Source organism: Notolepis coatsorum, assembly GCF_963971535.1.
Source record: "Notolepis coatsorum genome assembly, chromosome: 4".
Classification (NCBI taxonomy): Eukaryota; Metazoa; Chordata; class Actinopteri; order Aulopiformes; family Paralepididae; genus Notolepis; species Notolepis coatsorum.
The window spans coordinates 147,689,879-147,707,211 of record NC_140168.1 but is presented as its reverse complement, the minus strand read 5'-3'; the positions used below and the strand labels follow the sequence as shown (position 1 = coordinate 147,707,211).

General features: G+C 43.3%; 1 protein-coding gene across 1 annotated transcript in view; it reads right to left on the bottom strand.

The window, feature by feature from the left end:
- Window positions 1–17,333, bottom strand: part of riok1 (RIO kinase 1 (yeast)) — a 131,174-nt gene that overhangs the window by 56,457 nt on the left and 57,384 nt on the right. Inside the window, exons 8-10 of the mRNA XM_084312731.1 lie at window positions 8,462–8,542; window positions 1,701–1,787; window positions 407–544 (exon numbers count right to left, since the gene is read on the bottom strand). Of these exons, the coding sequence (XP_084168857.1) occupies window positions 407–544; window positions 1,701–1,787; window positions 8,462–8,542 (306 nt within the window). The remainder of the gene's footprint in view (window positions 1–406; window positions 545–1,700; window positions 1,788–8,461; window positions 8,543–17,333) is intronic.

Below are 17,333 nucleotides of genomic sequence, written 5' to 3'. Positions count from 1 at the left end.
TGTGATAGACTTCAGGGCTCCCTAGACCGACCAGTGGGGGGCACATGTGCTCAACGACCAGGAAGGGGAGGGGGGAATTGGCATAACGACTAAATTGGGATGGGAGGAAAATACAGAAAAATAGGAGAAAAAGTGGATAAAAAAATTAAGAAATATTATCCCAATTAGAAGCAATCTAGACAGCATATATAGTTAACGTTTGCCATTTACCTCTGCTAGATCACATGTATCAATAAAAGTTTGTGATCAAATGTGACTGTAAAAAAAAAGAGTCCATTATAATAAAGACATGAATGGAATAAATGATGTTCATCTTGAAAAATATAAATGAAATAAGGTGGAGGCAGAGTTAAAAGTAAGTAGTATGTATTACACAGTGAGAGGATGTTAAGAGGAGGACACCTACAGCATGTTGAACTCGCTCAGGTCGGCGTGGACCAGCCGCGCGTCCCGGTACATCCGGCGCATGTTCTCGATCACCTGCAGGTACAGCTCGCGCGCCTTGGACTCAGACAGCGCGGCGTTCTTCAGGAGCGGAGCGGCACTGGGGAGGACAAAACGTCTACTTCAAACCATGAGCCGAGCAAACTGAATGTGCAGTGTGTAGGGTTGGGCACCGAGAACCGGTTTCGAACAGGAATCGAAATGGAGAATCGGAATCGTTCAAATCCAAACGATGCCCAACCCTAGCAGTGTGTGATGTTGACGCTCCTTACACGTGCTCTCTGAATGTGCAGTGTAAATGGTAAATGGCTGCTTTTTTATATAGCAGCTTTTATCCAAAGCGCTTTACAATTTTGTTCCTCACACACTGATGGCGGAGGTGACCGTGCAAGGTGCCAACCTGCTCATCGGGAGCAATTTAGGAGTTTAAGTGTCTTGCTCAAGGACACATCGGCACGCTGCCCGGGAGGAGCGGGAATCGATCCGGGAACCTTCCGGATTGCCAGACGACTGCTCTACCTCCCGAGCAACTGTCGCCCCCAGTGTGTGATGTTCTCTACAGTGTGTTCTCTACAGTGTGTGATGTTCTCTACAGTGTGTGTTGTTCTCTACAGTGTGTGTTGTTCTCTAGAGTGTGTGGTGTTCTTTACAGTTTTCTCTCTCTCCTTCAACCTACCCTGATCTCACCTGGTCGGGGACTGACCCTTAGATTAATCTGTCTAGTTTAGTTAGGATGTCTATTTTTCTGCAGCACTACAAACATGGGAACTCTCTAACCTCTTGTGTGTGATGTTCTCTACAGTGTGTGATGTTCTCTACAGTGTGTGATGTTCTCTACAGTGTGTGATGTTCTCTGGATGTACAGTGTGTGATGTTCTCTACAGTGTGTGATGTTCTCTGGATGTACAGTGTGTGATGTTCTCTACAGTGTGTGATGCTCACTACAGTGTGTGATGTTCTCTACAGTGTGTGATGTTCTCTACAGTGTGTGATGTTCTCTAGTGTGTGATGCTCACTACAGTGTGTGATGTTCTCTACAGTGTGTGATGTTCTCTACAGTGTGTGATGTTCTCTGGATGTACAGTGTGTGATGTTCTCTACAGTGTGTGATGTTCTCTACAGTGTGTGATGTTCTCTGGATGTACAGTGTGTGATGTTCTCTACAGTGTGTGATGTTCTCTACAGTGTGTGTTGTTCTCTACAGTGTATTGTTCTCTACAGTGTGTGATGTTCTCTACAGTGTGTGATGTTCTCACACGTCGTCTCTTCCTATGAAGCTCATCAGCAGCACGTGACTGCGCAGCATCAGGGGCTCTGGACTCGGGATCCCAGCCGTCTGCAGCCTGCAAGCGTCGTCACAGGGTTTAACACTGCCACACTACCAAACGGTTAACCCTTTCGCTGCAACAATACGCAGAAGGTTTAACCCTTTCACTGCCACACAGTAGCAGTCGGTAGTGTGATAGTAAAGGGTTAACCTTCTGTCGTGTGGCAGTGAAAGGGTTAACATCCAAATCAAGTCACATGTTTTTTTGCTAATCAAATTGCATCACGTTTCTACCATTATTCAATGACACAGAGTTCCCGCAGACATTGCTAAAATGAAATTCAATGACTTTCAAGTGCTTTCCTTTTTTTTATCCAATATTTATGGCTTAAAACCCAATTTCCCCACAATTAGTTAGTTAATACAAAAATGTATTTCTTGATCCAGAACAATTCTATTATGGATGAACAAAACTTTCAATGCGAATGGTAGATTTGAATTTCAAGGACTTTAAGTACCGTGTTAATTTTTTGTCGTTTTCAAGGAATTCCAGGCCTTGAATCTACCAGCCACCAGGGTTAACTAGCTCTACCAGCCGCCAATGTTAACTAGCTCTACCAGCCACCAGGGTTAACTAGCTCTACCAGCCACCAGGGTTACTAGATCTACCAGCCACCAGGGTTAACTAGATCTACCAGCCACCAGGGTTAACTAGATCTACCAGCCGCCAGGGTTACTAGATCTACCAGCCACCAGGGTTAACTAGATCTACCAGCCGCCAGGGTTAACTAGATCTACCAGCCGCCAGGGTTAACTAGATCTACCAGCCGCCAGGGTTACTAGATCTACCAGCCACCAGGGTTAACTAGATCTACCAGCCGCCAGGGTTAACTAGATCTACCAGCCACCAGGGTTAACTAGATCTACCAGCCGCCAGGGTTGTCAATAAAGACCTGACTGGTTGGGAAGACATTTTCAATAACTTCCATAAACTTTTCCAGGTCTAGAAAGCACACATTTTCAAGACTTTTACAGGTTTTCCATGACTGTAGGAACCCTGTAGTTGAGACTGAGGTAATGTTTAAGCGTACACAGAGTTTCCCTGCAAAGTAGAGAGGAACTTAATAACAAATTCTAGAAGTTGACTGGCATTTTTCACACAGAATGCAGTTCTCCTGGTTGGCAGTATCAGCCCGGAGCCGGAGCTCACCTGATGAGGTTCCTCATCTCCTTCTCTGCCCAGGTCCACTCACCTGATGAGGTTCCTCATCTCCTTCTCTGCCCAGGTCCACTCACCTGATGAGGTTCCTCATCTCCTTCTCTGCCCAGGTCCACTCACCTGATGAGGTTCCTCATCTCCTTCTCTGCCCAGGTCCACTCACCTGATGAGGTTCCTCATCTCCTTCTCTGCCCAGGTCCACTCACCTGATGAGGTTCCTCATCTCCTTCTCTGCCCAGGTCCACTCACCTGATGAGGTTCCTCATCTCCTTCTCTGCCCAGGTCCACTCACCTGATGAGGTTCCTCATCTCCTTCTCGGCCCAGGTCCACTCACCTGATGAGGTTCCTCATCTCCTTCTCTGCCCAGGTCCACTCACCTGATGAGGTTCCTCATCTCCTTCTCTGCCCAGGTCCACTCACCTGATGAGGTTCCTCATCTCCTTCTCGGCCCAGGTCCACTCACCTGATGAGGTTCCTCATTTCCTTCTCGGCCCAGGTCCACTCACCTGATGAGGTTCCTCATCTCCTTCTCTGCCCAGGTCCACTCACCTGATGAGGTTCCTCATCTCCTTCTCTGCCCAGGTCCACTCGCCTGATGAGTAGGGTTGGGCACCGAGAACCGGTTCTAATAGGAACCGGTTCCTAACTTCCGGTTCTGGAATATTCACAATATTCACCCTCACTGAACTGAGTCATCTGAAAATGTGCTGATTTGCAGTGATGGGAATAACGGCGCTATAAGTAACAACGTTACTAACGGCATTCGTTTTTTCAGTAACGACTCTTCCAATCTCAATAACGCCGTTACCGTTACTGCAAATAAATGCGGCGCGTTACTATGAATGAACCCGTTTCTTTCATCAGACAGATATCTGCGCTGAGGGGCAATATGTTCTTCCTTGTTTAGTGCGCAAATTCTCCACTCATCTCCTCTGCAAGCACTGCTCCACTGTCTGTGTCCGTCTACTCTGGTTCAATCACATTCAGCGTCCCGTCAGCGTGTCTCCCCCCCCACCCACAGTCTGCGAATCAGAGCAGAGTAGGGCGGGTCTTCACGGAATGCATGTTGTCTTTCAGCGGATCCCAGTCAGAGCGAGTTGACAGCGCATTGACAGGTAGTCTAATCTGCAGGTACTGTAGCTAGTAACCTCATTCCCAGTTGTATCCCCGTGAGATAAATGTAGCTAGTAGCCTAGTTTCGCCAGCAGGCAGTTAGTAGAAAAATGTGGCATGTTCAAAGAAAGTAAAAGAAAAGTCGACAGTGAAAATCGCTGCAATTCAATGGTGCATGGACTAAAAAATATGCGTGCATCCTCCCAGCACCAAAAAACGGTAGCTCTTGTGAAGAGTGGTAATTTGAAACGCCACTATGAAACAAAAGTTATTTTGATGCAGCCTTTCCTCAGAATTCAGTGCCAAGAACCACAAAAATAAATGGAATGAAATCATATCAAGCTGCAAGCAGAATTATTGTTAAAAAAATGCACATGCATTTCCATAGCTGTGGATGAGTCCACTGACACCACTGAGAATGCTCAGTTGCTGGTGTTTGTGAGGTTTTAGTGAGTTTGTTTGTGAGAAGATTGGATCAGTTGTACTTTTTTTGGAATACTTTAAACCCTTTTTTTGTGGAATATTTGATGCGGCCCAGCCTCACCCAGACTCTACCTCCAGCGGCCCCCAGGTAAATTGAGTTTGAGACCCCTGGTTTAGAATGATTCGATTAGATTCTTATATCTGTATGTTGTGTATGTCATAAATGTCATGAATTGAAAATGGGGGACCCTGATGTAAACAAGACGAAAGTCTTTCTCTGATCTGCATCCCCTTAACAATTGTGTGTATTGAGCCATACTGCTGTACCCATTCTGCAATCTGTTAATTAAAATGTTCAATCAATCAGTATATATTTATTATTTATTTTTGGTATAGTGCTTAACAAGCATAATTTAATGTTGCCCAGTTGTGGCCTGTTGAGGGGCAATACATATCAAAAGTTCCAAAACATCTATTGTATTTGTATGATCCACTATATAAACATAGTAATTATAATATCTACATACATGGCATTTGATTGGAGGCTAGTCTCACTTTGTCCCACAGCAACATTAAAATAGTTTAGATTTGTGTATGTTGTTTATGTAAAAAAAAATAAAGATTGAAAGTAACGCAATAGTTACTTTCTGAAGTAACTAGTTACTTTCTGAAGTAACTAGTTACTTTTATAATTTGTAACTGAGTAAGTAATTTAGTTACTTTTTGGAAGAAGTAACTAGTAACTGTAACTAGTTACTTTTTTAAAGTAACTTGCCCAACACTGCTGATTTGTGATGTCAGAGAGACACCGCTGCATGATAATGTTCAGGCGAGGCAGTGGTTTACCATTGTGGTTGGTGCCCAGGCTCAAAACGGCTTAAGAAGAAAAATGCTGTTTTTGAGGACTTGATTAGAAATACAAAACAATGAATTAAAAAAAAAGAAAAAATTACAGAGGTGTTCCATAAACTCACAGGAATTGTGTAAAAGTGCCCAAATAGTGAAAGAAATAGTAAAATAGTTCCCCTTTAACACTTTGGTTGCCTAAGGTTAAATTCATGATATACCATAGATTGCCAGCGCTATTTGTCTATGGAGAAAGTCCCCTTCTTTGCAGGGCTATAACTTTTTAAATTCTATTGCTACATTGCCATTATTAGGGCCCATTCAAAGTCCTATATGTATTGTTCATTGTGTAGCAACGTTAAACTTTTTCATTCACATATTCATAGTAAAGTATGGTCTAATGTATAAGTATGTTTTCATCTCTTTCTGCAGCTTTCTCCAGAACGTGATCTATAGCCCCAAATACATTATATTGATGATGCAATACAGTTTTATGGCAATCAGCGCAATATAAAAAATTACAACTAGACGTACTTCTAGAAGTTACTACACGTCATCTGATGTTGACCGGATGGGCTAGGGGCCGTTTATAATTCCGTGGGCAGCGTTATACCAATCATCTAATTAAGCATTACATCAGGCGCAGGAGTGGTTTGTGACCAATAAACCATGCCTAGGGGTGGTCGTTAGGCCCGAGGCGCAGCCGAGGGTCGTTAGACCCCCCTAGGCATGGTTTATTGGTCACAAATCACGACTACAAGTGGTGTAAAGCTTTTATACAACTGCCAGATTCATCCAACCTTATTTCTATACAATAAACACACATTAATCGAAGATTTATTGAAAAAACCATCCGCCAGAAAAAGTAGTTCCCACAACTACAAAAAAGACAAGTTGCCTCCATGTGGAAGCAGCTTGAAGTGCATCCAACCAAACTAACACATCCAACTGTGTATTATTGGAATGATTGAGAGAAGTTGCCTCATGTGGAAGCAGCTTGAAGTGCATCCAACCAACTAACACATCCAACTGTGTATTATTGGAATGATTGATTGAACATTTTATTACCAGATGCAGAATGGGTACAATACAGTACGGCTCAATACACACAATTGTTACGGGAATGCAGACCTACTTTCCATAGAACTTCATTCTTAGATGCTTCTATATAAAGTAGGTAAAACAAATTAAAACGTTTTCTTTGCCCTATAGGAAAAAAACGTTTTCTTCGCCCTATTTTTTTATTTATTTCTTTTAGCCTAAACTTAACCAGTTGGAAACCAGGGGTACAGTAATAAAATTAGCAATCAACCAATCAATCAATTCAATAGACCATGCTCACTTAAAACAGCGCTGCTTCTCTCTCAGTCTGACTCCCCCGCTGTTGCAGACAGGAGTGTGTGTGTGTGTGTGTGTGCGTGTGTGTGTGTGTGTGTCACAGTGTGTGTGTGTGTGTGCGTGCGTGTGTGTGTGTATGTGTGTGTGTGTGTGTGTGTGTATGTGTGTGTGTGTGTTTGTGGGTACGCCAGCGTCGGACAGTGTGAGAGAGAACGCTGCAGTCAGTAGAAAGTAGGAAGGAAGAAATTTAAATCAATCAATTAATCAATCAATCAATCCGCGATTTTTCTTTTGTTCTAGATTGACTCAAGACCCATCAATTACATCATCCAACATTGTTTAAAGGACTAACACATTCCCCTTGACAGAATCGCTTCATATTTAGTCGTTATGGTGCTTTCAACATAACCATTTGTTGTCCGCGATCTTGTTTTCTCCCGGAGTGAGCCGGGGAGTGATATGTGATTCGGTTGTGGGCGGGTCCTGAGCCCAGGACCGTGGATTGTTGCCAATAAAGACGTGTAAATGGCCAATCAGAATCGAGAAATTTGCATGCCGTTGTATAATGTGGGTCAAATGTTGATAATAGCAGTTAGTATCGAAGACGGTAACGTTACACGCTGAAACTCACCCCAGTCTCCGCGCGCCGTTGGGCGATCATCGTAGAGTTGAAATCTTATCATTATGGGATGTAAATTTACCCGGTCCATCTCCAGCTTGTATAATGGTATATACGTCCAAATCATGTTGTTTATCGAGTTATTGGCAATCGATCACTGTGTAGCGTGACGAGCCAGAGTCGCGGGACCTATAGCGAGCACCCGGAAGTACTACGGACGTAGCACAACCTCTATGCCACTTCCTGTTAAAGCGATTGCGCCGATCGGCCACCAGATGGCGCTCCTGAACCGCCAGAGAGCTCAGTGGGTCCTGCTGGTGGATCTCAGGCCAGCGGAGGGGACATATGAATCCGATCGCAGATTTTTGAAATATTGATATAAGGACGCTGTAGAGCGTCCCCCGGCAACTTGAGCATGGCCAGCAATGACGTCAAAACACGTTTCATGGCAGTCAAAGTGTTAAGATTTAAAAAAAAAAAAGAAAAAAAAAAAAAATCTCCTGCGAAATAAGCTGTGACCCGTTTTGACCTGCACCTCAAAGAATCGGAATCGAGAATAGTTTAGAACAGGAATCGAAGGGGAGCTCCCGTAGCTCACCGCATATCTCGGCGCTATTTCGGCGTCGGGGAAAACCGTGCTCGTCACGGATCTGGGGTACACGAGTTCGATTCCCGGACCCGCCGTATTTTCTCCGAGTGTCTTCCCCTGCTCTACATCCCATTTCAACCTGTTTCTGTCGGTCATGCTTGACCAGAAAAGCGATAAACGCTAAAAAAGAAAGTAAAAAAAAAAAAAAACAGGAATCGAAATGGAGAATCGGAATCATTCAAATCCAAACGATGCCCAACCCTACTGATGAGGTTCCTCATCTCCTTCTCTGCCCAGGTCCACTCACCTGATGAGGTTCTCCTTCTCTGCCCAGGTCCACTCACCTGATGAGGTTCCTCATCTCCTTCTCTGCCCAGGTCCACTCACCTGATGAGGTTCCTCATCTCCTTCTCTGCCCAGGTCCACTCACCTGATGAGGTTCCTCATCTCCTTCTCTGCCCAGGTCCACTCACCTGATGAGGTTCCTCATCTCCTTCTCTGCCCAGGTCCACTCACCTGATGAGGTTCCTCATCTCCTTCTCTGCCCAGGTCCACTCACCTGATGAGGTTCCTCATCTCCTTCTCTGCCCAGGTCCACTCACCTGATGAGGTTCCTCATCTCCTTCTCTGCCCAGGTCCGCACCATCTTCCTGGGGTTGCCTTTACAGTATCCATGTCGAAACCTGAAAGGACGAGCAGAACTCCCCAGGTCAAAAAAAAAAGTATACCACCTAGGTATACTTTTGAATATGTATTCAGAAAATATATTAAAGTTGTGTTAAATTTAAACTACTTAAGCTCTTCCACCCGACGGGACCGGTACCGGTCCCGAAATGACATCTGGTCATAAATCAATATTTTTCAGACTGTTGTATAAAAGTAGCGATTTTTATTTCAAACGTATTCAAGTATTAACATCATAAACATGTCACAACAGCATGTAGAATGTATATTATCATCAATACGTTAGTTTAGCAATAGGTTAAAAGTGTCATTAGATAGATTTAACTTTTCAATTTGGTCAAGTCTATTTCGCGAGGGCGACCATTTTGGATATTTTTGAACCATGGGAATTGTAGTCATTTTGCGGCCATTTTGTAGAGGACATGCCTAGGAACTACACTTCCTGGAAGATTCTATGTTGGTTCAAGGTTCAGAGTTCTGTATGAATTATATCAATAACTGTTATTATTCGGGATAATAAGCCACAAAAGGTAAAGTTTTTTTAATCCTCTCTTTCTCTGTTTTCTCCTTGTCCCAATTTAGTCGTTGTGCCAATTCCCCCCCTCCCCTACCTGGCTGTTGTGCGCATGTTCTCCTACTGGTCGGTACAAGGGAACCCTGAAGTCATCCGCACGCTTCCTCCGATACGTGTGGCGACAGCCAGTGACTCTTTTTTCACCTGGCAGCGAGGACTCCCATTGGTGAAGCGTAACGCGTGGGAGGGCACGCTGCCTCCACCAAGTCCTGCCTCCGCTGAGCAGGCGCCCAGACCTGACCTGTAGGCGTCGCTGTCCACAACGCCAGATTACCACCCATGACTTGCTCTCCCCCTAACCCAGCCAAACGGGTTAGTATAGCGATCAGCCCAAGCCTCAAGCAATGCTGCAAAAGGTAACGTTTAACAAATATTGAAACAGTTAGTTTCTCCTCCCTATTGTTAGCATGTAGCAACAATTAGATCTGAAATTAGTTAAAAAATGGTTGCACTGTGGTGAAAATAAAAAAGTACAGTAAATTACAGTAGATATCATTATCTGTTCTCATACACGCCTGGTAGGGGTGTAACGGTACACAGAAACCACGGTTCGGTACGTACCTCGTATTGGGGTCACGGTTCGGTACGAGTTTGGTACAACAGAAAACAAAATTATAATAATTATTATTAATATAATTTTTAATTTTTTTAAAATGTATATATTATATTTATGATAATTATTATCATTAAATAGAATAATTTTCTATAGGCTTGTCATGGTAGTCAGTGATACTGGTGTCATTCTGTGTTCAGGCATCCACTTGCCTACTGCCCCTTTAACAACTTATCCTTGCTAAGTTTCACTTTCACTTCTAGAGAGAATTTTACTTCACGACGAGACTGAATGAAAAGAACAGATGACATTACAACAATGGCAGAGGATTATTTGGATTTAAACACAGTGGAGCTCAGATGATCTGTCCGGAAATGTATGTTTATTCTTTTTATTTGATGAGCTGCCTGTGCCTGTGAGTCCAGCGGGGGAGAATGTTGATGCGTTTGTTGGCGCGTGTGTGTGTGTCGGCGACGCGCGTGTGTTTCTTTCCATTGGTTTCATTTGGTTAACGTTATTGGGCTAACAAGAAAACGAAAGAAAACTGTAAAAAAAATTGTAATGACCCTGCAGTTGTTCCAATGTATGTGCCTTTCTCTGTGCACTTTCGCCGCTCTGAAGTCGGACTCGGTGTGCCCGGCCACGGGCGCTGTTCTCGCACGGACCTCGCGAGTGCCTGCATGTGGGACTTGTGTGTTTGCGCTGTGGGGCATATTCTTCGAATGGCTGCGCGTACCGCACCGTGACGGCCGTACCGTAAATTTGCGGGACGAATACACATACCGTTACAACGCCTGGTGATACTAAATCCAAATTGAACTCGGGCATTTGAAAGATAATATGTATCAGTGGAGGTTATTGCATGACAAATAGTGAGGCTAGTGCTTCACTAGTAATATACAGAAGACAAACAAACAGATATATTATTATTAATATACATATATATATTATTTTATTTTTTATTATTATTATTAAAAAAAAAATTATTAGAAATGTTTTCCTCTCTGAAAAAAAACAATGCCAGTGAATTTTCTTTTTTTCTTCAAAAATGTTCAAGTGACAGCTCTGAGCTCTCTGACCAGGCCTGATACCATAACACATTTGATGGCCAGCTGTCAATCAGTCACTGCAAAAATAGTTGCACGGGTTGGGCTTAAGAATATAATTATCAGAGATGTTCCGATACCATTTTTTCCTTTCCGATCCGATTCCGATACCTAAGCTTTGGGTATCGGCCGATACCGATACTTATCCGATACCAGTGCATACATACATAAAAAAAAATATATATATATATATATATATATATATATATATATATATATTATACTTTTTATTTTTTTTTATTACAGATACTGTTTTATATATACTGTTTTTTAGTAATAACTAGAAAGTAATGGTATTTATTCAACAACAGGTGATTGTATAGATTTGTATTAGTATCATTAATCAACGAGTATGGGGCTGCAGCACTGCAGATATACCCTACTCCAATGATCCGCACGGACATTAGACGGTGTTGCACTCGCTACCCAGTGGCTCTGCAGATATACCCTACTCAGTCTGTAAGCTAGTAGCAGATAGAACGTTCATGTTGTGATTTTCGATGCAAAATAAATATTCAACATTCTCTTTTGAGACTCCGCCTCAGACTCTTATCCTTTGGCACTTGGAACTTGCAGATCTGCAGACATTATTGCTGGATTATGAATAGCACCAACTTTAGACACAGTATCGTTATCAAGCTAAGCTAGCTGACCTAGCTCGTCTTCCCGCATTGACATTTGATAACGCTAGTCAGTAGCTACTTAACTTAAATACGATTCACCGTGGGTGCATTATTGTTGATAGACGGTCACGGACAGTGTCAGGTCCTGGAGAAAGGACAGGCGATCATCTAATTTGATGTAACGGGCGGATTCAGATTCTGGGGCTAGCTGGTTAGCACAGGACTTAAGTATGCGTCCTGTTATTCCGTCTGGGCCAGCAGCTTTTCTGGTGTTCACCTGCATAAATGCTCTTCGCACATTGTGTACCGACAATGAGAGAGCGTCCCCGCGGATGCCCCCCCCCCCCCTCCACAACAGCCGGCACGCCAGTGACGTCACTAGCCGTTGAGCTAGCGGCGCCACTGTCTGCACCAAACCGAGCGTAGAAAGAGTTGAGTTTGTCCGCGAGAGAGGCGTCGTCGCTCCCCATTGAGGGGGCGCTGACTTTGTAGTCAGTTATCGTCCTCAGCCCCCGCCATAAGCCTCGTGTCGTTTTGTGCCATTTGTGTCTCCAATTTATCAGCATATGTCCGTTTTGCAAGTTTTACAGCCTTGCGCAGAGTATAGACTGTAGCCTTGTACTCCTCCATGTTTCCTGAATCTCTGCCCAGGTTGTAGGCAGTGGTGCGGGATTTCAGAGCTGCTCTGATAGTACTGTCTACCAACGGTTTCTGGTTAGGGAAGACCTGCACCTTTTTAGTAGGGACAATACCATCAGCCAGTGTTGTAATGAAGCATACAACGCTGTCCGCGAACTCACTGACGTCACTGGCGCTTCCTTGAAACATATCCCTGTCGACGTCCTCGAGAGCGTCCTGAAGCGTGGCCTCTGATTGGTCGGTCCATTTTTTGTCTCACGTGACCAACAAGATGGCGTCATGATCCGACGTGCTAGTAGCTCCCGCTAACGGCGGAGCCGGTACAGCTTTATAGCCAGCTCTGAATGGGGTGTAGCAATGGTCGAGCGTATTCCCTCCTCTGGTGGAGCAGGCGATGTGCTGAAAGAAGGATGGCATCACTTTTTTCAGATTTGCCTGGTAGAAATCGCCAGCTACGATCATGGCTGCGTCCGGGTGCTTAATCTGGTGTTTGTTGAGATTCTCCGCCAGTTCCGCCAGGGCCCGGACGGTGTTTGCTTGGGGAGGGATGTATACTGCAGTCATGATGACCGCTGTAAACTCTCGGGGAAGGTGGAAAGGGCGACATAGAATGGAGAGATGTTCCATGTCCAGGGAGCATGAACGGGAGAGTACCGTTACCTCCTTGGGGCTAGTCCAGCCATTGTTCGTAATGAGGCAGACTCCCCCGCCAACGCTCTTACCAAAGGCTGAAGACGGTGAAGGAGTCCGAGACGCTGTGATCCGGAGTCGCTGGCTAATTTGTGCTTCACCAAAAAATTTGGTCAGCAGCCACCACTGATATGTATATATATTAGTGCTGTCAATTGATTAAAATATTTAATCGCATAATTGTCCATAGTTAACTCGCGATTAACACTTTGATCGCCATGGGTTAAATTCATAATTTACCATCCCTTGCCAGCTCTATTTGTCTATGGAGAAGTTCCCCTTCTTTGCAGGGCTATAACTTTTTAAATTCTATTGCTAAATTGCCATTATTATGGCCCATTCAATGTCCTATATGTATTGTTCAGGGTGTAGCAACGTTAAACTTTTTCATTCACATATTCATACTAAAATATGGTCTAAAGTATAAGTATGTTTTTATCGTTGTCTGCAGCTTTATCCAGAACTTGATTTATAGCTCCAAATGCATTATATTGATGATGAAATACAGTTTGATAGCAATCGGCGCGAGATGAAAAATGTCAACTGGACGTACTTCTAGAATGATCTACGTATGATCTGATGATGACCGGATGGGCGGGGGATCGTTTATAATTCCGTGGGCAGCGTTAGATGATTCATCCAGAGTGGGTCATATGTTCATCATAGCAGTTTATATCGAACACGTTCAAAAATAACGCTGAATCTTACCGTATCTTCCTCGCGCCGTTGGACGATGAGCATGGAACTGAAATATTCCTATTATGGGATGTAGAAATACACTATCTATTTCCAGGTTGTATAATAGTATATATGTCCAAATCATGTTGTTTATCGAGTTATTGGCAACGGATCGCTATGTATTGTGTCGAGATCGAGTCCCAGGACCTATAGAGAGTGCCCGGAAGTAATATGGACGATCAGCACTTCATCCACATGACTTCCTGTTTGGCGCTTCTGCCGATCGGCCACCAGATGGCGCTCTTGAACCGCTAGAGGGTTGAGAGGAGGCCAGCACTGTGTCTCAGGGCTGCGGAGGAAAAATATGATTTCGATCACAGATTTTTGAAATATTTATATTAAAGACGAGTTACGGCGTCCTCTGCAACTTGAGCATGGCGGGGAAGGACGCCTAAACACGTTTTCGGCACTTAAAGTGTTAATTACAACAAGCAATGCTGTTTGTTATTTAAGATGAGGTCGGACTCGGCACTGACAGATGTGTTCATTGTGCTGCTTTTATAAAGCCTCAAATGACGGCTTACAATATTTCATGAAAGAAAAGTGTTTTGTTTGTCTAAGATTTAAAAAGGTTTAAACTTTACAGCACTGACTAATTTGAACAAAGTCCTGTACAACTCCCACAACATAAAAAAAATATATATATAAAAAAAGGTATTTTTATTAATTTTTTTTTTATTACGAAGCTTCGAATTAAAATCGAATCTCGGCCCCGAAGCTTGAATTCCAAAAAAAAATCGAAGGTCAGCCCTAATAATAATAATCTTAAATTTAAGAGTTAAAATAAATAGTGGCGTTAATAGAATCGGGCGATAACGCGTTAATACCGCGTTAACTTTGACCGCCTTAATATTATATAAATGTGCGAATTGGCTATAATAAGGTAATTTATAAGCCTCCTATTCTATAATAATATTTCAAATTGCATTGGTCCGGATGGGATAATTCAGTACTGTATCTACAGAACCTTCTGTTTAATAATCTTCCCTTTATTAATTTCCTTAGATTTCTTGTACATATGATCTCAAGAAGGTACTGAACGAGATCAGTGGCAGTTTTTTTATGTTTGGTCATTATTAGCATGGTGTTTTTCACTGTGATGAAACAAAGGAGAATATGAATTATGATTTTTCTTTGCATCTTTGACAATTTAAACAAGCCTAGTAATAGACACAATATCTCTGACACTGAATACATTTCCTGAGGTCCATAGATGTCTCTAGATACCAAGAATATGCAAATGGTCCTTGTAGAAGTGGAGCAATATTCCATTTACCTAGGTATATATTTTAGGCGGATTTTCACCACGGGTGGAACAGGTTAAGATGTTACTTTTTACTTTTGGTTACTATTGCTCACCAAAATAGTACACTTGTTTATTATTGTTGTTTTGTGTTTATTAAAGTACGACATAGGTTTTTTTGTGTACTTAAAACTAAAAAGGAACATGGCCATTATGGGAAAAGACACAGAAGATAGATACCAGTTTCCTCTCTGTGTGTTCAGTAGAAAGCTATCCAGCTACGCGTTAGCCTAGCACAGGGGTCAGCAACCTTTACTATCAAAAGAGCCACTTTTCCCCCCTCCCACAAAATGAAATGCTCAGGGAGCCGCACAACCTATTTACCCTTGAAATGAAGATAACACAGTGTATAACGTTTTATAAAACCCCAAGCATACCCCACATTTAGCATAAAACGCCTGACAATTGCATACCCAAAGTAATTTGCTATTTATTATACTTTATACTTATAGCACACAGTTTGTTGCATTAATGGAATTATAAAGCAACAAAAAGAAAATGTTTGACTTTTTATTGCTGTTTTTACCAGTTAACCCATTCTCCGCCGATGACGTGTTAACAGGTCATTCTCCGCCATGCGTAATCTGCCAATGACGCTGTAAGGCGTCTTTGAGATCAATATTTCATATTTTCGTCATGGTATTCACATTTCACCCACGGAGTCTTGGGTGATGCTGTCTGGGCCATCACAACTCTGCAACGCTTCAATACCGCCACCTGGTGGCCGATGGGCGAGTTGCCAAAACCGGAAGTGCCCAAACCGGAAGTGCCCATCCCCTATTTTCGTCCGGCCACTCGGTGATCGTCCCGGGGCTCAATACAGACACCGTCGATATGAATCTTTGCCATAACTCAATAATCAACATGATTTGGACGTGTATTAGTAATATACAAACCGGAAATGGATCGCATCGATCAACATCCCATAGTAGCGATCTTTTTTGCTCCACTCCCATCGCCCAACGCTACGAGGAGACTGGGGTGAGTTTCAGCGTTTTTCTTTACCATTTTCGATACAAACTGCTCTGATCAATATATCACACATACTACATGAATCATTTAACGTGGGTCATTGAATTATAAACGACCCCCCCCCCCCCCCTCCGTTCACCCGCAGATGACCAGTCATGACATTTAGGACCATGTACAGTTGACATTTTTAATATAACATTGATCGGTATCAAACTGCATTTGATCATCTAATATATGCATTTAGGCCTATATCTCACGTTCTATGAAATACTGCAGAAAACGATAAAAACATATTTATACTCTAGACCAGCGGTTCCCAAACTTTTTTGGCTGTGCACCCCCTGTCACCTCCCGACCTAGCTGACGCACCCCCCAATGGGTTTCTGTTAGAAAAAATTGTTGCTGGTCTCCGTGCACATTTAATTTTTTATTTTTATCTCTTCCCACGGCGACTATGGATAGGGAATTTCTTTATTTAATTAAAATGTTCACGACAACATGGATGCATGTACTCTGCCAGCATGTTTAATATCCATAATACTAAAGGTTTGACTAAGATTTGTATGAAATTTTATTGTAAAAAAAAAAAAGAAAAAAATCTTTTGTTTACCGCCATTAGCCTTTTCATGTCACGCACCACCTAGAGGGCGCTCCACAAGGGGTGATGATGTCACGCACCACCTAGAGGGCGCTCCACAAGGGGTGATGATGTCACGCACCACCTAGAGGGCGCTCCACAAGGGGTGATGATGTCACGCACCACCTAGAGGGCGCTCCACAAGGGGTGATGATGTCACGCACCACCTAGAGGGCGCTCCACAAGGGGTGATGATGTCACGCACCACCTAGAGGGCGCTCCACAAGGGGTGATGATGTCACGCACCACCTAGAGGGCGCTCCACAAGGGGTGATGATGTCACGCACCACCTAGAGGGCGCTCCACAAGGGGTGATGATGTCACGCACCACCTAGAGGGCGCTCCACAAGGGGTGATGATGTCACGCACCACCTAGAGGGCGCTCCACAAGGGGTGATGATGTCACGCACCACCTAGAGGGCGCTCCACAAGGGGTGATGATGTCACGCACCACCTAGAGGGCGCTCCACAAGGGGTGCGCGCAACACAGTTTGGGAACCACTGCTCTAGACGGTATTTTAGTATGAATGTGTGAATGAAAAAGTAAAACGTTCCTACATCCTGAACGAGATACTTAATGTTGAATGGGCCATAGTAATGTCAATTTAGCAATACAATTTAAAAAGTTATAGCCCTGCAAAGAAGGTGAACATCTCCATAGACAAATAGCGCTGGCAGAGGATGGTTTAGGATGGATATAAGCCCGGCAGAGAATGGGTTAAGGAAAACCTCAACCTCTTATGAAGAGGAGAAAAAAATACTGGCTGTGTAGACCTATTTTTAAATAAAACACAGAAGAGGAGAAAAAACACTGGCATCTGTAGACCTACTTTGAAATAAAACCCTGAACATGCAGCTCTATTTGAGTCCTTCCCTTATTTGTGGAAAATCTATCAAATAAAAAGTAAATTTTTCGATGTTCGCAAATTTCGCACCACATATCAGGAATACAGGT